Genomic DNA, 16,816 nt, shown 5'->3' on the forward strand with positions numbered 1-16,816 from the left:
CCAACATCATGTCCGCTCTCTATCTGAAACTCAATCTCTCCAAAACTGAACTTCTTTTGCTCCCGCCATCTACTAACCTCCCTAAACCTGACATTTCCCTCTCCGTGGGTGGCACCATAATAACGCCCCGGCAGCAGGCACGCTGTCTGGTGTTATGTTTGACTCCCATCTCTCCTTCACCTCCCACATACAATCTCTTGCCCGCTCGTGCCGCTTACACCTAAAGAACATCTCTAGAATCCGCCCTTTTCTCACCATGGAGACAACAAAAACCCTCACTGTCGCCCTGATCCACTCCCGCCTGGACTACTGCAACACTCTATTAATTGGCCTCCCCCTCACGCGACTTTCCCCTCTCCAGTTTATCCTTAATGCAGCAGCCAGGGTCGTCCATCTGGCTAATGATTATTCGGACGCGTCCGCTCTTCGCCAGTCGTTACACTGGCTGCCCATTCATTACAGGATACAATTCAAAGTTCTTGTTCTCCCCCACAAAGCTCTCCACAGTGCGGCACCCCCTTACATCTCCTCCCTCATTTCTGTCTATCGGCCTAGCCGACCGCTGCACTCTGCAAATGACTTTCAACTAACCTCTGCACTAATCCGTACCTCCCACTCCCGACTCCAAGACTTCTCCCGTGCTGCACCAATCCTCTGGAATGCTCTACCCCAAGATATTAGGACCATCCACAATTTGCATAGTTTTAGCGTTCCCTCAAAACACAGGGCGGCCCATCACGTTCACTAATCAAAGTCATTTTATGTGTGTGTGCAGCCCATTCACTATCTCCATCTACCCCCCACCCCTGAAGATGGCTGGACCATCATTGTAAATACATCATTGTAAATACACACCTGTACTTTGTATCTCCCCCACCTCATTGTAGATTGTAAGCTCTCACGAGCAGGAGCGGCTTATTGTGCTTTATTATTGTATTGTTAACATTGTTACTTATGACTGTTGTGTTTGAAACTGTTAAACTGTAAAGCGCTGTGGAATATGTTGGCGCTATATAAATAAAGATTATTATTATTATTAAGCTAGCAGTGGACTGATACTGGTGGATAGAGAAGGGATAAGCAAGTGGTGAATGTTCTGATATTGTGGATGGAGAAGGGTTAAGCGAGCCATGAATTCTCTGTACTGGTGGAAGGTAATGGGTTAAGCCAGCAGTGGTCTCTCTGTACTGGTGGAAGGAGAAGGGTTAATCCTGGTGGTCTCATCGATTCTGCAGAGGGAGACAGGTTAAGCGAGCAAGCAAACTGTTGTATCAGGTTAGGAATAATTGCAGCCCCCTCCATACTTCCTGCTTCCTCCCCTTCCTCACATACCTGAAATTCCAGACCCCTTTTGTCTGTGACACCTCAGAGCTTTGACAGTGCCCACCCTTCCCCCTCCAGCCGTACAGACAGGGTACCAGAACATCATTGAGGGCTCTGTGCCCACATACATGGAGACTAGCGCATCATTGCGGGGGAGACCCCTGTATACCATACATGTGCCACGTGACATTCTGCCTATTCTTTTTACCTGTGCACTTAGTACGACCATCTTTCTCTTCCCTTCCGGCCTCACAGACGCACTCGCCCGCTGCAGGTTTGGCCCATTCTCCATCTTCTCGACAATACATAATGGGTCGTCTTCCAAGGGAGCCCTCAGCTCCTTCCACGCAGCTGCCCTCTGCTGGCACCACCAGTCCTGCGGGCACCGTCTCCGGGAAACTGGCCAGGGAGGCCACCACTGCTGGACACTTGCGATAGAATACCCGGACAGCGAGCACCGCCATACAAGCCCCCTGATCCAAGAACGCCAAATAGAAACCATTCTCCTTCAGAGGACCAAGACGTAAGGTCTTAATGTTGGAGCGCATGGGGGCTCCCTTCACTCGCCCAGTTTGTCGTGCCAGCGTGTCCGCTGCCACAGTGTCCACTTTGATCCAGGGATTTTCCATCCATTTTGGGAAATGGTCATTGGCGATGTCAGAGTTGGCTGGGTAGTAGTAGAGGTTAAAGGTCTCCTTACAAGAGCGCCCTGCTCGGGTGATGGAGGCACATTCCATCATGGTGAACGTGATCTCTATGTAAACATGGTGGGCAGGGCCTCGAGGGATGAAGCCTGTGCGTAGCCAGTTGTTTTGGTCTGGAAGATGGGAGTTGCAGATCTCATAGGTGCGGACGGGCATGTTCTCCTCATCTATGCCCGACGACTCATCCCACTGCAAGAGAAAGACGATGTAACCATGAAAGCAGAGGAAATAAGAGGGGAGCAGAAGACGAGGGCGGAGCAGAAGACGAGGGCGGAGCAGAAGACGAGGGGGGAGCAGAAGACGAGGGGGGAGCAGAAGACGAGGGGGGAGCAGAAGACGAGGGCGGAGCAGAAGACGAGGGCGGAGCAGAAGACGAGGGCGGAGCAGAAGACGAGGGCGGAGCAGAAGACGAGGGCGGAGCAGAAGACGAGGGCGGAGCAGAAGACGAGGGCGGAGCAGAAGACGAGGGCGGAGCAGAAGACGAGGGCGGAGCAGAAGACGAGGGCGGAGCAGAAGACGAGGGCGGAGCAGAAGACGAGGGCGGAGCAGAAGACGAGGGGGGAGCAGAAGACGAGGGGGGAGCAGAAGACGAGGGGGGAGCAGAAGACGAGGGGGGAGCAGAAGACGAGGGGGGAGCAGAAGACGAGGGGGGAGCAGAAGACGAGGGCGGAGCAGAAGACGAGGGCGGAGCAGAAGACGAGGGCGGAGCAGAAGACGAGGGCGGAGCAGAAGACGAGGGCGGAGCAGAAGACGAGGGCGGAGCAGAAGACGAGGGCGGAGCAGAAGACGAGGGCGGAGCAGAAGACGAGGGCGGAGCAGAAGACGAGGGCGGAGCAGAAGACGAGGGCGGAGCAGAAGACGAGGGCGGAGCAGAAGACGAGGGCGGAGCAGAAGACGAGGGCGGAGCAGAAGACGAGGGCGGAGCAGAAGACGAGGGCGGAGCAGAAGACGAGGGCGGAGCAGAAGACGAGGGCGGAGCAGAAGACGAGGGCGGAGCAGAAGACGAGGGCGGAGCAGAAGACGAGGGCGGAGCAGAAGACGAGGGCGGAGCAGAAGACGAGGGCGGAGCAGAAGACGAGGGCGGAGCAGAAGACGAGGGCGGAGCAGAAGACGAGGGCGGAGCAGAAGACGAGGGCGGAGCAGAAGACGAGGGCGGAGCAGAAGACGAGGGCGGAGCAGAAGACGAGGGCGGAGCAGAAGACGAGGGCGGAGCAGAAGACGAGGGCGGAGCAGAAGACGAGGGCGGAGCAGAAGACGAGGGCGGAGCAGAAGACGAGGGCGGAGCAGAAGACGAGGGCGGAGCAGAAGACGAGGGCGGAGCAGAAGACGAGGGCGGAGCAGAAGACGAGGGCGGAGCAGAAGACGAGGGCGGAGCAGAAGAAAAGACAGATGAGAGCGACATAAGAGACCAGGGGAGATGCAGAAGAGACCAGGGGAGACACAGAGTAAAAATGATCAAAGCAGAAGAAAGTATCATGCAGAGATCATAGGTCTCGCTATGTGGAATATGGCAGGTACATCAGGGGAGCACAACTGGGAAAGGCTCTATGAGGGAAGAAATAGGGGACAGGAATGGGCAGAGAACGGGGCTCCACGAGGACAGCAGACATTACCTGGTCTTTGTCTTTCAGTTTGGGATATATTGTCCATCGGAGGTCAGAGGTCTCCTGCTTGGTGTTCATGAGAGTGACTGTAAAAAAAACAGAAGATGTCAGAACAAAGAGACCACCGTCCTCTCACCTGTCCTCCGTCCCGACAGCCGAAGCCAATATTCCTTCCTCCTGACAATGAGTGTCTGGCCCATATGCGGAAGGGCAGTGTTTGTCCGGGCCGTGTGCGGAGGGGCAGGGAGTGCCCGGGCCGTGCACGGAAGGGGCAGCGCGTGCCCGGACCGTGTGCAGAGGGGCAGCGCGTGCCCGGACCATGTGCGTGCCCGGACCATGTGCGGAGGGGCAGCGCGTGCCCGGACCACGTGTGGAGGGGCAGCGCGTGCTCGGACCATGTGCAGAGGCGCAGTTCGTGCCCGGACCATGTGTGGAGGGGCAGCGCGTGACCAGACCATGTGCGGAGGGGCAGTGCGTGTCCGGTTCAGCACAGTGCCAGCTGCTTGCTATATACAGTGATAAGGAATGGAAAGCCGAGATACGGCAGATGGGTAAATATTGACTTATTGCAGCGCGTCGGGGAGAGGGGACAATAACAAGGGCACATTCGGTGTGGGCGACATCCCCGCTCTATAAACACGTGATCAAGGACGGCCAGGAGAAAAGGGGTTAAAAGTACAACCCTACAGAGCAGTGCAGATTTACAGGCAGAAAGGGTCACATCCAGACACTTATCCTCATGCACCCCTCCACATGGCGACTGCCCATCCATCAACCAGTTTTATACTGGAAGGACCAGCACAGGGCAGGAGTGCGTGGGCCACCATATATGCTGCAAGGAAAGTATGTGCCCCCACATCCACCTCCGGGGCTTCTCTGTCCTCATCTACATCAATAGACATTAATATTGGGCACTTAGGATGTCTCTGGTGTCGCCCGTCCAGAAGGTGAAGAATCCTGAATATAAGAAGTCTGATAATTCCACAGATCTCAGAGAGATATAGTAATATATATATAGTAATATGTCCACCCTTCTCCTCAGTGTGATATAGTAATATATGTAGTAATATGGTCGCCCTTCTCCTCAGTGTGATATAGTAATATATATAGTAATATGGCCGCTCTTCTCCTCAGTGTGATATAGTAATATATATAGTAATATGGCCGCCCTTCTCCTCAGTGTGATATAGTAATATATATAGTAATATGTCCACCCTTCTCCTCAGTGTGATATAGTAATATATATAGTAATATAGCCGCTCTTCTCCTCAGTGTGATATAGTAATATATATAGTAATATGGCCGCCCTTCTCCTCAGTGTGATATAGTAATATATATAGTAATATGGCCGCCCTTCTTCTCCTCAGTGATGATATAGTAATATATATAGTAATATGGCCGCCCTTCTCCTCAGTGTGATATAGTAATATATATAGTAATATGTCCGCCCTTCTCCTCAGTGTGATATAGTAATATATATAGTAATACGGCCGCCCTCCTCCTCAGTGTGATATAGTAATATATATAGTAATATAGCCGCTCTTCTCCTCAGTGATGATATAGTAATATATATAGTAATATGGCCGCTCTTCTCCTCAGTGATGATATACTAATATATATAGTAATATGGCCGCCCTTCTCCTCAGTGTGATATAGTAATATATATAGTAATATGTCCGCCCTCCTCCTCAGTGTGATATAGTAATATATATAGTAATATGGCCGCCCTTCTCCTCAGTGTGATATAGTAATATATATAGTAATATAGCCGCTCTTCTCCTCAGTGTGATATAGTAATATATATAGTAATATGGCCGCTCTTCTCCTCAGTGTGATATAGTAATATATATAGTAATATGGCCGCCCTTCTCCTCAGTGTGATATAGTAATATATATAGTAATATAGCCGCTCTTCTCCTCAGTGTGATGTAGTAATATATATAGTAATATGGCCGCCCTTCTCCTCAGTGTGATATAGTAATATATATAGTAATATGGCCGCCCTTCTCCTCAGTGTGATATAGTAATATATATAGTAATATGGCCTCCCTTCTCCTCAGTGTGATATAGTAATATATATAGTAATATGGCCGCCCTTCTCCTCAGTGATGATATAGTAATATATATAGTAATATGGCCGCCCTTCTCCTCAGTGTGATATAGTAATATATATAGTAATATGGCCGCTCTTCTCCTCAGTGATGATATAGTAATATATATAGTAATATGGCCGCCCTTCTCCTCAGTGTGATATAGTAATATATATAGTAATATGGCCGCCCTCCTCCTCAGTGTGATATAGTAATATATATAGTAATATGGCCGCCCTTCTCCTCAGTGTGATATAGTAATATATATAGTAATATGGCCGCCCTTCTTCTCAGTGTGATATAGTAATATATATAGTAATATGGCCGCTCTTCTCCTCAGTGTGATATAGTAATATATATATAGTAATATGTCCACCCTTCTCCTCAGTGTGATATAGTAATATATATAGTAATATAGCCGCTCTTCTCCTCAGTGATGATATAGTAATATATATAGTAATATGTCCGCCCTTCTCCTCAGTGTGATATAGTAATATATATAGTAATATGGCCGCTCTTCTCCTCAGTGATGATATAGTAATATATATAGTAATATGTCCGCCCTTCTCCTCAGTGTGATATAGTAATATATAGTAATATGGCCGCTCTTCTCCTCAGTGTAATATAGTAATATATATAGTAATATGGCCGCCCTTCTCCTCAGTGTGATATAGTAATATATAGTAATATGGCCGCCCTCCTCCTCAGTGTGATATAGTAATATATATAGTAATATGGCCGCCCTCCTCCTCAGTGTGATATAGTAATATATATAGTAATATGGCCGCCCTCCTCCTCAGTGATGATATAGTAATATATATAGTAATATGGCCGCCCTTCTCCTCAGTGTGATATAGTAATATATATAGTAATATAGCCGCTCTTCTCCTCAGTGATGATATAGTAATATATATAGTAATATGGCCGCCCTTCTCCTCAGTGTGATATAGTAATATATAGTAATATGGCCGCTCTTCTCCTCAGTGATGATATAGTAATATATATAGTAATATGGCCGCTCTTCTCCTCAGTGTGGTATAGTAATATATATATAGTAATATGCCTGCCCTTCTCCTCAGTGTGATATAGTAATATATATAGTAATATAGCCGCTCTTCTCCTCAGTGATGATATAGTAATATATATAGTAATATGGCCGCCTTTCTCCTCAGTGTGATATAGTAATATATATAGTAATATGGCCGCCCTTCTCCTCAGTGTGATGTAGTAATATATATAGTAATATGGCCGCTCTTCTCCTCAGTGTAATATAGTAATATATATAGTAATATAGCCGCTCTTCTCCTCAGTGTGATATAGTAATATATATAGTAATATGGCCGCCCTTCTCCTCAGTGTGATATAGTAATATATATTGTAATATGGCCGCCCTTCTCCTCAGTGTGATATAGTAATATATATAGTAATATGGCCGCCCTTCTCCTCAGTGTGATATAGTAATATATATAGTAATATGGCCGCCCTTCTCCTCAGTGTGATACAGTAATATATATAGTAATATAGCCGCCCTTCTCCTCAGTGATGATATAGTAATATATATAGTAATATGGCCGCCCTTCTCCTCAGTGATGATATAGTAATATATAGTAATATGGCCGCTCTTCTCCTCAGTGTAATATAGTAATATATATAGTAATATGGCCGCCCTTCTCCTCAGTGTGATATAGTAATATATATAGTAATATGGCCGCCCTTCTCCTCAGTGTGATATAGAAATATATATAGTAATATGGCCGCCCTTCTCCTCAGTGTGGTATAGTAATATATATAGTAATATGGCCGCCCTTCTCCTCAGTGTAATATAGTAATATATATAGTAATATGGCCACCCTTCTCCTCAGTGTGGTATAGTAATATATATAGTAATATGGCCGCCCTTCTCGTCAGTGTGATATAGTAATATATAGTAATATGGCCGCTCTTCTCCTCAGTGTAATATAGTAATATATATAGTAATATGGCCGCCCTTCTCCTCAGTGTGATATAGTAATATATATAGTAATATGGCCGCCCTTCTCCTCAGTGTGATATAGTAATATATATAGTAATATGTCCGCCCTTCTCCTCAGTGTGATATAGTAATATATAGTAATATGGCCGCTCTTCTCCTCAGTGTGATATAGTAATATATATAGTAATATGGCCGCCCTTCTCCTCAGTGTGATATAGTAATATATATAGTAATATGTCCGCCCTTCTCCTCAGTGATGATATAGTAATATATATAGTAATATGGCCGCTCTTCTCCTCAGTGTAATATAGTAATATATATAGTAATATGGCCGCCCTTCTCCTCAGTGTGGTATAGTAATATATATAGTAATATGGCCGCCCTTCTCCTCAGTGTGATATAGTAATATATATAGTAATATGGTCACCCTTCTCCTCAGTGTGATATAGTAATATACATAGTAATATGGCCGCTCTTCTCCTCAGTGTGATGTAGTAATATATATAGTAATATGGCCGCCCTTCTCCTCAGTGTGATATAGTAATACATATAGTAATATGGCCGCTCTTCTCCTCAGTGATGATATAGTAATATATATAGTAATATGGCCGCTCTTCTCCTCAGTGTGGTATAGTAATATATATATAGTAATATGCCTGCCCTTCTCCTCAGTGTGATATAGTAATATATATAGTAATATAGCCGCTCTTCTCCTCAGTGATGATATAGTAATATATATAGTAATATGGCCGCCTTTCTCCTCAGTGTGATATAGTAATATATATAGTAATATGGCCGCCCTTCTCCTCAGTGTGATGTAGTAATATATATAGTAATATGGCCGCTCTTCTCCTCAGTGTAATATAGTAATATATATAGTAATATAGCCGCTCTTCTCCTCAGTGTGATATAGTAATATATATAGTAATATGGCCGCCCTTCTCCTCAGTGTGATATAGTAATATATATTGTAATATGGCCGCCCTTCTCCTCAGTGTGATATAGTAATATATATAGTAATATGGCCGCCCTTCTCCTCAGTGTGATATAGTAATATATATAGTAATATGGCCGCCCTTCTCCTCAGTGTGATACAGTAATATATATAGTAATATAGCCGCCCTTCTCCTCAGTGATGATATAGTAATATATATAGTAATATGGCCGCCCTTCTCCTCAGTGATGATATAGTAATATATAGTAATATGGCCGCTCTTCTCCTCAGTGTAATATAGTAATATATATAGTAATATGGCCGCCCTTCTCCTCAGTGTGATATAGTAATATATATAGTAATATGGCCGCCCTTCTCCTCAGTGTGATATAGAAATATATATAGTAATATGGCCGCCCTTCTCCTCAGTGTGGTATAGTAATATATATAGTAATATGGCCGCCCTTCTCCTCAGTGTAATATAGTAATATATATAGTAATATGGCCACCCTTCTCCTCAGTGTGGTATAGTAATATATATAGTAATATGGCCGCCCTTCTCGTCAGTGTGATATAGTAATATATAGTAATATGGCCGCTCTTCTCCTCAGTGTAATATAGTAATATATATAGTAATATGGCCGCCCTTCTCCTCAGTGTGATATAGTAATATATATAGTAATATGGCCGCCCTTCTCCTCAGTGTGATATAGTAATATATATAGTAATATGTCCGCCCTTCTCCTCAGTGTGATATAGTAATATATAGTAATATGGCCGCTCTTCTCCTCAGTGTGATATAGTAATATATATAGTAATATGGCCGCCCTTCTCCTCAGTGTGATATAGTAATATATATAGTAATATGTCCGCCCTTCTCCTCAGTGATGATATAGTAATATATATAGTAATATGGCCGCTCTTCTCCTCAGTGTAATATAGTAATATATATAGTAATATGGCCGCCCTTCTCCTCAGTGTGGTATAGTAATATATATAGTAATATGGCCGCCCTTCTCCTCAGTGTGATATAGTAATATATATAGTAATATGGTCACCCTTCTCCTCAGTGTGATATAGTAATATACATAGTAATATGGCCGCTCTTCTCCTCAGTGTGATGTAGTAATATATATAGTAATATGGCCGCCCTTCTCCTCAGTGTGATATAGTAATACATATAGTAATATGGCCGCCCTTCTCCTCAGTGTGATATAGTAATATATATAGTAATATGGCCGCCCTTCTCCTCAGTGTGGTATAGTAATATATATAGTAATATGGCCGCCCTTCTCCTCAGTGTGGTATAGTAATATATATAGTAATATGGCCGCCCTTCTCCTCAGTGTGATATAGTAATATATATAGTAATATGGCCGCCCTTCTCCTCAGTGTGATATAGTAATATATATAGTAATATGGCCGCCCTTCTCCTCAGTGTGGTATAGTAATATATATAGTAATATGGCCGCCCTTCTCCTCAGTGTGATATAGTAATATATATAGTAATATGTCCGCCCTTCTCCTCAGTGTGATATAGTAATATATAGTAATATGGCCGCTCTTCTCCTCAGTGCGATATAGTAATATATATAGTAATATGGCCGCCCTTCTCCTCAGTGTGATATAGTAATATATATAGTAATATGGCCGCCCTTCTCCTCAGTGTGATATAGTAATATATATAGTAATATGTCCGCCCTTCTCCTCAGTGTGATATAGTAATATATATAGTAATATGGCCGCCCTTCTCCTCAGTGTGGTATAGTAATATATATAGTAATATGGCCGCCCTTCTCCTCAGTGTGATATAGTAATATATATAGTAATATGGCCGCCCTTCTCCTCAGTGTGATATAGTAATATATATAGTAATATGGCCGCCCTTCTCCTCAGTGTGATATAGTAATATATATAGTAATATGGCCGCCCTTCTCCTCAGTGTGATATAGTAATATATATAGTAATATGTCCGCCCTTCTCCTCAGTGTGATATAGTAATATATATAGTAATATGGCCGCTCTTCTCCTCAGTGTAATATAGTAATATATATAGTAATATGGCCGCCCTTCTCCTCAGTGTGGTATAGTAATATATATAGTAATATGGCCGCCCTTCTCCTCAGTGTGATTTAGTAATATATAGTAATATGGCCGCCCTTCTCCTCAGTGTGATTTAGTAATATATAGTAATATGGCCGCCCTTCTCCTCAGTGTGATATAGTAATATATATAGTAATATAGCCGCTCTTCTCCTCAGTGTGATATAGTAATATATATATAGTAATATGTCCACCCTTCTCCTCAGTGTGATATAGTAATATATATAGTAATATGGCCGCCCTTCTCCTCAGTGTGATTTAGTAATATATAGTAATATGGCCGCCCTTCTCCTCAGTGTGATATAGTAATATATATAGTAATATGGCCGCCCTTCTCCTCAGTGTGATTTAGTAATATATAGTAATATGGCCGCCCTTCTCCTCAGTGTGATATAGTAATATATATAGTAATATGGCCGCCCTTCTCCTCAGTGTGGTATAGTAATATATATAGTAATATGGCCGCCCTTCTCCTCAGTGTGGTATAGTAATATATATAGTAATATGGCCGCCCTTCTCCTCAGTGTGATATAGTAATATATATAGTAATATGGCCGCCCTTCTCCTCAGTGTGATATAGTAATATATATAGTAATATGGCCGCCCTTCTCCTCAGTGTGATATAGTAATATATATAGTAATATGGCCGCTCTTCTCCTCAGTGTGGTATGGTAATATATATAGTAATATATATAGTAATATGGCCGCCCTTCTCCTCAGTGTGATATAGTAATATATATAGTAATATGGCCGCCCTTCTCCTCAGTGTGATATAGTAATATATATAGTAATATGGCCGCTCTTCTCCTCAGTGATGATATAGTAATATATATTGTAATATAGCCGCTCTTCTCCTCAGTGTGATATAGTAATATATATAGTAATATGGCCGCCCTCCTCCTCAGTGATGATATAGTAATATATATAGTAATATGGCCGCTCTCCTCCTCAGTGTGATATAGTAATATATATAGTAATATGGCCGCCCTTCTCCTCAGTGTGATATAGTAATATATATAGTAATATGTCCGCCCTTCTCCTCAGTGATGATATAGTAATATATATAGTAATATGTCCGCCCTTCTCCTCAGTGTGGTATAGTAATATATATAGTAATATGGCCGCCCTTCTCCTCAGTGATGATATAGTAATATATATAGTAATATGGCCGCCCTTCTCCTCAGTGTGATATAGTAATATATATAGTAATATGGCCGCCCTCCTCCTCAGTGTGATATAGTAATATATATAGTAATATGGCCGCCCTTCTCCTCAGTGTAATATAGTAATATATATAGTAATATGGCCGCCCTCCTCCTCAGTGTGATATAGTAATATATATAGTAATATGGCCGCCCTTCTCGTCAGTGTGATATAGTAATATATATAGTAATATGGCCGCCCTTCTCCTCAGTGTGATATAGTAATATATATAGTAATATGGCCGCCCTTCTCCTCAGTGTGATATAGTAATATATATAGTAATATGGCCGCCCTTCTCCTCAGTGTGATATAGTAATATATAGTAATATGGCTGCCCTTCTCCTCAGTGTGATATAGTAATATATATAGTAATATGGCCGCCCTTCTCCTCAGTGTGATATAGTAATATATATAGTAATATGGCCGCCCTTCTCCTCAGTGTGGTATGGTAATATATATAGTAATATATATAGTAATATGGCCGCCCTTCTCCTCAGTGTGATATAGTAATATATATAGTAATATGGCCGCCCTTCTCCTCAGTGTGATATAGTAATATATATATAGTAATATGGCCGCCCTTCTCCTCAGTGTGATATAGTAATATATATAGTAATATGGCCGCTCTTCTCCTCAGTGATGATATAGTAATATATATAGTAATATAGCCGCTCTTCTCCTCAGTGTGATGTAGTGATATATATAGTAATATGGCCGCCCTTCTCCTCAGTGTGATATAGTAATATATATAGTAATATGGTCGCCCTTCTCGTCAGTGTGATATAGTAATATATATAGTAATATGTCCGCCCTTCTCCTCAGTGTGATATAGTAATATATATAGTAATATGGCCGCCCTTCTCCTCAGTGTGATATAGTAATATATATAGTAATATGGCCGCCCTTCTCCTCAGTGTGATATAGTAATATATATAGTAATATGGCCGCCCTTCTCCTCAGTGTGATATAGTAATATATATAGTAATATGGCCGCCCTTCTCCTCAGTGTGATATAGTAATATATATAGTAATATGGCCGCCCTTCTCCTCAGTGTGATTTAGTAATATACACTGCTCCAAAAAATAAAGGGAACACTTAAACAATACAATGTAACCAAGTCAATCACACTTCTGTGAAATCAACCTGTCCAGTTATGAAGCAACACAGATTGTGAATCAATTTATCCTGCTGTTGTGTAAATGGAGCAGACGACAGGTGGAAATGATCGGCAATTAGCAAGACAAACCCTATGAAAGGAGTGCTTCTGCAGTGGGTGACCACAGACCATTTCTCTGTTCTCATCCTTTTTGGCTGTGTCACTTTTGCTTTTTGTCATTGCACTCACCCCTGGAGGTACAGTACAGTAGGATGAGGCGGTGTCTACACCCCATACAAATTGCTCAAGTAGTGCAGCTCATCCAGGATGGCATATGAATGCGAGCTGTGGCAATATGGGTAGCTGTGTCTGTCAGCACAGTGTACAGAGCATGGAGCAGATACCAGTAAACAGGACAGTACACCAGGAGACGTGAAGGGAGCCATAGGAGGGCAACAACCCAGCAGCAGGATCGCTACCTCCTCTTTTGTGCATGGAGGAATAGGAGCAGTGCCAGACCCCTGTAAAATGACGCTCAGCAGGCCTCTAACATCCATGTGTCTGCTCAAACTGTCAAACAGACTCCATGAGGGTAGTATGAGGGCCCGACATCTGAAAGTGGGTGTTGTGCTTGCAGCCCAACACCGTGCAGGGCGATTGTCATTTGCCAGAAAACACCAAGATTGGCAGATTTCGACCTTTGTCGCTCTGTGCTCTTCACGGATGAGAGCAGGTTCACACGGAGCACATGTGATAGACATGACAAAGTCTGGAGATGCCGTGGAGAACGTTCTGCTGCCTGCAACATCCTCCAGCTTGAACGGTTTGGCAGTGGGTCAGTACTGGTGTGGGGAGGCATTTCTCTAGAGGGTCGCACAGCCCTCCATGTGCTCGCCAGAGGTACCCTGACTGCCATTAGGAACCGGATAAGATCCTCAGACCCATAGTGAGACCATATGCAGGGTGCGGTGGGCCCTGGGTTCCTTCGGATGCATGACAATGCCAGGCCTCACATGGCTGAAGTGTCAGCAGTTCCTGCACGATGAAGGCACTGATGCTATGGACCGGATAGAGCACATCTGGGACATCATGTCTCGCTCCATCCACCAACGTCACGTTGCACCAGACTGTCCAGGAGTTGGCGGATGCTTTAGTCTAGGTCTGGGAGGAGATCCCTCAGGAGAACATCCACAGCCTGATCAGAAGCATGCCCAGGCATTGTAGGGAGGTCACACAGGCACGTGGAGGCCACACACACACACACACACACACACTAATGAGCATAATTTCCTTGTCTTGAGGCATTTCCACAGAAGTTGGATCAGCCTGTACTTTGATTTTCCACTTTGATTTTGATCATCATTCCAAATCCAGACCTCCATGGGATATCAATTTTGATTTACGTTGATCATTTTTAGGCTTTATTGTTTTCAACACATTCCACTATGTAATGAATAAAGATCTATAACTGGGATATTTCATTCAGTGATATCAAGGATGTGGGATTTTAGTATTCCCTTTATTTTTTTGAGCAGTGTATACAGTAATATGGCCGCCCTTCTCCTCAGTGACAGCCATACGCTCCATCCATGGATTCTGTCAGGTTCTTTCCCCAAAGCACCAGACATGGATCAGAAAGGAGCCTCTTGTCCTTCACAGAAAAGCTCTGTGTAAGAAGGATCACAAGTTCTCTATAGGGTTTAGGTCTCGTGAGGACGGGACGGGTGATTATTCTCCTCTCCATCTTTAAGGGTAGGTGCACACTGTCAGTAAACACCGCCGATTGGAAGCTGCGTACCTCCGCAGCATCCAGATGTTACAGCATTGTGGATGGTATTAAAGAAATCCCATGCTCGCTATGCGTGCACTGACACCTGCGGAGACAGACATGCGGCACCGTTTTTCCAGACTGCAGCATATCAATTTACCTTGTAGACACGTGAGCCTCTGCAAGATAAATCTCACCCATACAATGTATTGGACGCGGTGATTCCGCACGGTTCAATGAACACAAGTGGAATCACCTGTGTTCAAAAACTAGCAGCGCTTTGGACGGAGCAGACATGTGCTGCATCCAAACTGCTGCCAATTACTGACCGTGTGCACATACCCCAAGGCCTTTCCTGGGCCCAGACCCGTAAAGCTTCGATGCTGCAATGAAGACTTGTCCTGCAGAACAATCCTAGTTTTCTGGAGAGATGAAGACTTGTTCGTGGCTCCACTGCTGGAAGAAAGTGTCTTCTGATCACTTGCGGGAGGTTTGGGAAAGGATGGTGATCCATCTTCAACCTAAAAAAGGTCCAACGAGCTCCTTTGTAATAATCCCACTCATAGCAGTGCGTATCCCTCCACCTCGCTGGTGTCTGGGTGGATCAGATGGATGGGCCGTGGCTGGATCAGTACTGGACACAGACCTCCACTTTCCCTCAAGAGTCGTTTCGGCTAATCAGTCAATAAAACCTGTGAACAACCTTTATCATATTTCTTTAGCCCAGGCCTGATTTTTCCACTTCTGCGTCTTTTTCAATGGTGGTCGGGCTCAGCCTCCTTACCTTGGCCGTGTCTGTAAGCACCAGGCACCTTGTACTTATGGGTCTTGTTCAGTGGTGGTAAGGTGGTCCTGGGTAAAGGCAGCTACAAGTTTGAAAACAGTCTGAAAGCATGAAGGACTTTGTTAAACAATTGGCCCAAGCCATTCAGCAGCAGATGGCACTCATGACAGAAACTGTACTGGCAGGGACACAGCACCTCTCGCCAGCCAAAAAGACTGTACCCATGTGAGGCAAATAGTACAGGAGGCCTTGCTGAAAATGAATCTGGAGGATGACGTTGAGGCTTTCCTGACCGTCTTTGAGATGATGACAGATCAGGAGAAATCCCCAGAACATTGGGCAAAGGTCCTAAGCTCCATACCTTATCCGGGAAGGAACCACAGAAAGAGTACTACGACTTTGCCCTGCAGGATGGCAAGGAGTACCACAGGCTGAGGATAATGGCATATTTGGGCATCACCGTAGTCAGTGTGCAACTCTGGCTCTATCAGGTTCCAGATGTTCAACCTGCTGAAAAAATGGCTGCAGCCGGAGACCTGCTCTCCGACCAAGATGATGGAAAGAATGGTGGTGGACTCACTACATAAAGTCCGTGCTAAGTCAGGTTGCCAAGGAGATCCCCAGAACGCAGATGACCTCATGAGCCTTGTGGAAAAATACTCGGTCATGTAAAAAACACCCTGAGCAGGTAATGGAGTCCGAGGTCGCATTTCTAGGATAGCCAAAAGAGGCCCAAGGCCACATCCGAGGGGTGCCCAAAGACCCAGGTTCAAGGTGTATATCTCATACTATTGTTGAAGGTGTTGTGCCCCAGGTCATATCAGCCTGTTGTCCGTTGGTCTCAGAACCAATGGACTGCTCCATAGGCCAACGCTTCTCATTATCACATCCCGCATGCAGTGCCATACCGCACCATTGTGAGGTACCTCAGCTGTGCCATATGACCATTAACGGTGTGATTCAGACAGGACATCGACATAGGGAGTTTGGTGACACTGGTAAGGGCCACACTTCCGTATGGTATGTGATCATCTGTAGGAAGAGGATCCATCGAGATGCCAAGAACTATCCCATGGCCAATTAGACAGACGCTCAGTCTGTGGTTCCATGTCCACCATGTAGAAATTGTTGAGGATTTGTTGCCTGCTATTGTGATCGGATGAGAATTTCAGTTCTGGGACTTATGGGCTGATGCTGTAGTACCCATAGTTCGGTATGTTGCTAGGAGTTGCTAT

At 44.3% G+C, this 16,816-nt stretch overlaps 1 protein-coding gene across 2 annotated transcripts in view; it reads right to left on the reverse strand.

The window, feature by feature from the left end:
• EPHB4 (EPH receptor B4) overlaps nt 1-16,816 on the reverse strand; it is a 65,167-nt gene that overhangs the window by 13,390 nt on the left and 34,961 nt on the right. For both annotated transcript variants that reach the window (XM_077261515.1, XM_077261514.1), the window contains exons 2-3: nt 3,641-3,717; nt 1,532-2,216 (exon numbers count right to left, since the gene is read on the reverse strand). In XM_077261515.1, coding sequence (XP_077117630.1) covers nt 1,532-2,216; nt 3,641-3,717 — 762 coding nt within the window. The remainder of the gene's footprint in view (nt 1-1,531; nt 2,217-3,640; nt 3,718-16,816) is intronic.

This window comes from Ranitomeya variabilis, chromosome 5 (assembly GCF_051348905.1).
Source record: "Ranitomeya variabilis isolate aRanVar5 chromosome 5, aRanVar5.hap1, whole genome shotgun sequence".
In the NCBI taxonomy this organism is placed as follows: domain Eukaryota; kingdom Metazoa; phylum Chordata; class Amphibia; order Anura; family Dendrobatidae; genus Ranitomeya; species Ranitomeya variabilis.